The 6,110-nt window shown below is 41.3% G+C and overlaps 1 protein-coding gene across 1 annotated transcript in view; it reads right to left on the bottom strand.

Annotated features, from left to right (window-relative positions):
- Positions 1–294, bottom strand: part of LOC104941248 (protein eyes shut homolog) — a 39,182-nt gene extending 38,888 nt beyond the window's left edge. The window contains exon 1 of the mRNA XM_010766319.1: positions 282–294. Coding sequence (XP_010764621.1) covers positions 282–294 — 13 coding nt within the window. The remainder of the gene's footprint in view (positions 1–281) is intronic.
- Between the last annotated feature and the right edge of the window lie 5,816 nt (positions 295–6,110).

The raw sequence follows: 6,110 nt of genomic DNA, 5'->3' as shown, positions 1-6,110 counted from the left end.
CCCGTCGCGTCGGCCACAGGCAGTCAGACAAGATAGTCAGCTCTGATTGGCTGTCAGCTAGCGAATGCAGTGGATGAGAAGCGAAACGGTTGCTTGAAATGTCGTCCACAAGCAAGCACCTCGCAATGGCCTGATAGCTCCAGTACACGAACATGTTGTCGATGGACCGAGACGTGAAATGGAGACACACACGCCATTGTGTTGTTTGTTTATATCACGTAGTCCGTTCTCTTCTCTGTCTTCCGGTTTTGCCTCTTTTGAATGACGAATACAACTTCTACCCTGAGCCGCCATGCTGGTCAGGAGAGTTATTGCCACTCATAGCATGCCAGTTCGTTAGCGTGCTCGGCTGAAGTCTTTGCGGTGTGTTCCAGTGCGACACATGGCCAAGACGCAGGAGAACGACGCGCCGACACAACATCGGCGTCAGCGCCGGGCGAGTTCCTGGTGCTGCTTGGTTTGTCAGGGCCTTAATGGTTACTTAACTTGTGTTTAGAGATGAATAAATTACTGTTTGGATTGCTCATTCTGATTGTATAATCGTTGTGTATGTTGTATACGACAATTCTAATATTTAATATAGAAGATAACATGTAAGATTTTCAACAAAATGCAGGTGACATGTGGTCAGAAGTCAGGTGTAAACTTAAGTCAGCAGACAGAAAGTCAAGGAAGCAAAAGCATTGCAGTGAGCGTTCGCCTTGTTGCTGGGAAACATAAGGTGGATAGCAACTGCTGTTGGTTCAGCCCACTTTTCATAGTTTAAGATGGGGAGGGAAGTGTTTGGTGTTTGTGTGTGTCGTGTGCCCGTAAGAGTGGGTGGTTACGGGGAGCTGGGGCTGGCGTGTCGCTAATGGAGACTGGATCTGTATCGCTGATCACGGAATGAGAGAGGGCAGATCTGCTCCTCCACCTGTCGCTGTAGACAGGAGTAATAACACACAGCACAGCGNCCGGATGAAGGTATTGTCCTCCTGTGCCTCAGTGTTTTGATGGTCTGCAACCAATCACAATCATTCTTGATCAAATCACAGCAGGCCCCGCCCTGCTAGTTTGCAGACCATCAAAACACTGAGGCACAGGAGGACAATACCTTCATCCGGTTAAATATCGTTAAAAAAAACGCAATATATATCGCAGGGGGAACAAAATCGCAATGTCAGTTTTTTTCAATATCGTGCAGCCCTAGTTGTCTATGTGTAAATTCATCAACACTTTGTCTAAAACTTTATGGACCTTTCTGAATGGAGATTTGGTTTGCCGGAACATACAGACAATAACAATATATTTAGTCCGATGGTTATAACCATTTCTTACATATGGCAAAGAAAGGCTGTTGTTTTTTTAGCCGTCACCTGAACATTGAAATAGGGCCATGCATACAAATACATTAATCTCAAGAAGAGATGCTATAAACCCGACCATAGCTAAAGCTAATGTCTATCTTCAGGTGATCACACCAGGGCTACATTTGAGCAAAATGGTTTCGTTTGACAGGAGTATTTTTTTTTCCATATAACTGATCACTGTAAGTTTAGATTGTATGGACCCAGTAATATAGGTACAATGTTGTGTCTTTGAGCTATGGCCAGGCATTACACATTAAACATTTAAGGGCATAGTTTCCAATGAAATATCTAAGGTTTTTTAATTACAATTTGAGTAAATCACAACATCCACGGTGTCCTCTATCACATGCTGTCACAAGCTCAAAGAGCACTATGACTTAAAGCAAATCCAGATGCACTCATCTAGGCCGCCTTGGGCTGATGCCCTGTGCTCATAGCAATAAGCTTCATGAGCTTTAGTGAGCACATTGGTGACTGCTTTTTCTTTTTAGTGTTTGCCTCTCAGGCTACACAGGGTGGCTTTGGACATGTGCTTGCTGAAGCTTGCTATGGCTCTACATAGCCTGGCAGCAAAAATAAGCTTTACAAACAGCGAACATCAAAAAGTGATTGAAAAATAATATATAAATAAACAGAAAAAGACTTATGGAACCTTAGGAAAAGTTTCGGTGAAGAAAGGTATTTGGTGAAAATCTCCGTTATCCATAACTGAAAGTATGTATTCATACACAGAAGACTCCCTGACTTCATTGTTTTCCCCAAGATCGGAAATTAAATCCATGCCCTTGGCTATATTCTACATGAAATGAGTATATATTGTCAGCAATTAAGCCAGTCTCCACCAGTTTATATTCAGACATTTGGGTATTTTTACCTGCTGAGAGGCATCCAGGGGTTAAACATCAATATGTTATCAGCCACCTATGGCTTAACATTTTTATGAAGAGAAAACTGCAGATACCACCAGCAACATTTATGTTTTTTCTATCCTATTTTTTATGCAGCTGTTGTTCGGGCTGGAACCGGAGGTCTCAAAGCTAAAATAGAAGAAATGAATCATCTTTTGCCCTCAGCAATGGAATATCACTAGCGTACTGAGACCTTTGCTCACTGAAGGTGCATGCCCTCATACTGAGCTAGAACACCTGCTACATTTTTATATGTTGTTGCCCCTGTGTGTGACTTCACTTTCAGAATATTAGACTAGATACTTGTTCCCCATGGAGCTGTGATTTACATGCCATGAACTTTGTTGGAATACTGTCATGGACTAATATGTCTTTGAGAGATATTTCTTTGAAATATATTTGATTTCAGTAATTGGTTCGGTTTATTGCTTAAATTACAAAAACCTTAAGTAATGAGTCAGAAGAACACAACACAATTGTATCGCCTCTAAGTGCCACTGCATATCTCTATCTCTAAATGGACTTTTAATACCAGAGTGGCTATCTCCTGCTTAAATTATGATTGTTATTATTAAGCATTCAATTGACGAATACTAAGCATGACAATAAATATACTGTAGCTCACATGAAATAAATAAATAAGATCGGAATTAAAGACGATGAAGAAAATCATGTTAATCTAGAATTTCGTCTTATAAAACACTAAGAATACAGTACGTTGACTCAGAGTATGTTGTTAGAGTCCCAGAAGTTAAAGTGCATTATGTTCTTTATCAGTATACCAAGACAAGAACAAAAGCCTAGTGATATTTACATCCATCTGGTAGGACAGATGGTTTAACAATGAAAGAATATCTAGTATAAGTCATAGTATCTACTACCGCTATAAAACAGGCAGCAAACACATATTTGGCATCAAATATTCTCAACACATCTTTTTTAATATCATGTTAGGTGTGTGTAAGTGCTCATGTTGGCACAGCTTCACAGTAGCTCATTAACCAACTGTTTGGTAGGATACAATCTCAATCTTGTGGAAGGTGAAGGCTAGTGTAGCATGCCATGCAAATAAAGGGGTTTGTATTCCATCTGGCCAGGAACACCTCTGGGGATATTCTGAGCCATGGAGACCAAATGGGTTTTGCATGTAAAGGGACTGCACAATGCTTCTGAATTAATTCACTCCACTGCAACAATCATATGCCTCCCCTGCACAGGCAAGCCGATTGTGCTCTTGCCAAATAGCCCACTTTTAAAATTGAAAAACGCCAACTCCACACCCAATGAAAACGTAGTAATGGGCACAGCATTTTAACATATTGTAAAACATGAAATGCAAAAGTCATTCAGTGCTCTTTCCATTGTGACAAAAATCATACACTTTGTTATTGCCTTTCTGCAAATGACATAATTAGCAATTGTTAATCCTGCATGTCGACTAGAAGATCCTTCTCTCTCATCACTATGTAGGATACATAATGTTTTGAGTTGTATTTTGTGCAGGTCTCAATTTAATTATTTAGCATCCCTGAGATAACCCCAGTGTATTTTGAGATGTGTATATTTTATAATTTTTTATTGCTACTCATTTAATTTCTAATTATGTGCAATGCCTTTTTTTTATGCTGCTGTAACCATTTTTCTTTCCCAATTTGGGATCAATAAAGTACATCTTCTCTTATATTATCTTTTAAAATCCCATAGCAATACAAATCACAATATGCCATATTATTTGAGTCTTTTCCACAAATACATTAATAAATGCAGTATTTTGTTGCATTGAATCGTGTATCTCTTAGATTGTACTTTGTGTCTACAGTACATCTCCAGTTTCAGACTGAGTAAAAAACATTATTGTATCATATATTGTTTGTGTATTGTACATACATTTTGAGACAGCAGTGTTGACAATAATCAAAACAATTGCTGGTCAAAGTAAGCTCTAGAAAAAATTGAAAGACAGCTATGTGAACATGAAACATAGCATCTAGATCCAGTTTCAAACAAGAATGCAGCATTTTAAATGTGCCAATGGTTTTCTGTTAAGCAAGGACAGCCAACAGTAAAGATGGTGTGCAGGACTCACAATCTGCCGTAACTCTGCCTCTGTGGTGAGTGATGCTGTGCGTGTTTGTTCAATTTGTTGTGGTTGTCGGCCATCAACCCTCACCCCAACCTCTACCCTAACTCTCCCATTTTCCGGTTGCTCTTCTATCAGGTTTGGCACTCCCTGCTGAGGCGCCTCATTAGGAGGAGAGTGGAACATCTGTGCTGCTCAGGCAAGATGACTTAGGCCTCCTGGCCAGAGCCGCAGCGGAGAGTCACTGCTGGAAGAACAAAAACTTCCTGTAGGAGCCCTCTACAATCAAGAGAGGATAACTGCTTCCTTTATATATTTTCTTTTAAGATGATTCTCTCAGCTGGCTCTGGCTTTATTCAGGCCTCAAGGTTGTCACGGTGCACCTTTGTCGACAAAACTCTTTTCCATTGTTACTGTGTTTTACAAATCCTTTTAATGTACGCCCAGTAGGGAGCCCCTAATGGCTGCCTTTTAGTTCCCGTTGAACTGACTAACACTAAAGTTGCAACATCACCCCTTTTGTCTGACTCATCGTCTTGTGAAGTGTCTTGGGAAAACTATGGCCTCACACTAAGCTTGAGAACACTACACACAGTACAGAAGGTTTGAGAAAAAACATCATTAAACCCACTGTGAAAGTGTTTAACTTTAATGAAAGACCCCTGTCAGCTGCCATCAGATATAGCCGGAAGACTGGCTATTAAAAAAGTTGGACAGCTAACATCCACTATCAGACAGTTACTGTCTCCTGTCCTGGGTATCATCACAATAGATACCCGTGCCTCTTCAGTTTACAAACAGCCCAGAAAAGAGCATGCAAGTCGAAGCCTTTTACAACAACAGCTTCAGCAATAGTTAAGCTTAATGAGATAGTATTTGTGTGACTGATTGCTATGACGATGGCTGTACTATGTTTATTCCAATCAGCACACTGGTAACATCTTCAGTCTGAGCAAAGGTCAACTGCTTTCCCAATCTACCTTCAATTCAATGTTTCTAATAATACTCGTGTTTTTAGATCTACATAAAATCTAGCAACAATGTCCGGAGCCCTGGAGGGCTCATAGAGAGAAAAATAAATAAAACGTGGCCACGTTTTACGCGCGCTTTAGTAAATTGTGCGCACGAGTTACTAAAGCGTGCGCACAAGTTACTAAAGCGTGCGCACGAGTTAATAAAGCATGGCCTCTTTGTGTGTGTGTGTGTGTGTGTGTGTGTGTGTGGGGGCATTTGTTTATGATAGTATCGTTCGTTCCGGTGCACTCCGGCAGGACTAAAGCACATTGAGATTAAGATTAAACACATTTCTTTCGCCTGGGAATCCACATATAACTATGGAGAGCCAGATTTGTGTAAATTACTGTTCGTGGTCATTTGAAAACAAATGCCGGTGGTGTCGGACACACACAAACACACCGAACACGCACACATAGCGGAGCTGAGCACACACACACACTCGCACACATAGCAGAGCTGAGCACACACACACACTCGCACACATAGCAGAGCTGAGCACACACACACACTCGCACACATAGCGGAGCTGAGCACACACACACAAACACACACACACACACACACACACACACACACACACACACACACACACACACACACACACTCGCACACATAGCGGAGCGGAGCACACACACACAAACACACACACACACACACACACACACACACACTCGCACACATAGCAGAGCTGAGCACACACACACACTCGCACACATAGCGGAGCTGAGCACACACACACAAACACACACACACACA

Source organism: Notothenia coriiceps, unplaced genomic scaffold, assembly GCF_000735185.1.
Source record: "Notothenia coriiceps isolate Sejong01 unplaced genomic scaffold, NC01 NC01_scaffold00003304, whole genome shotgun sequence".
NCBI lineage: Eukaryota > Metazoa > Chordata > Actinopteri > Perciformes > Nototheniidae > Notothenia > Notothenia coriiceps.
The sequence above is the reverse complement of the archived record's forward strand: the minus strand, read 5'-3'. Positions and strand labels throughout refer to the sequence as shown.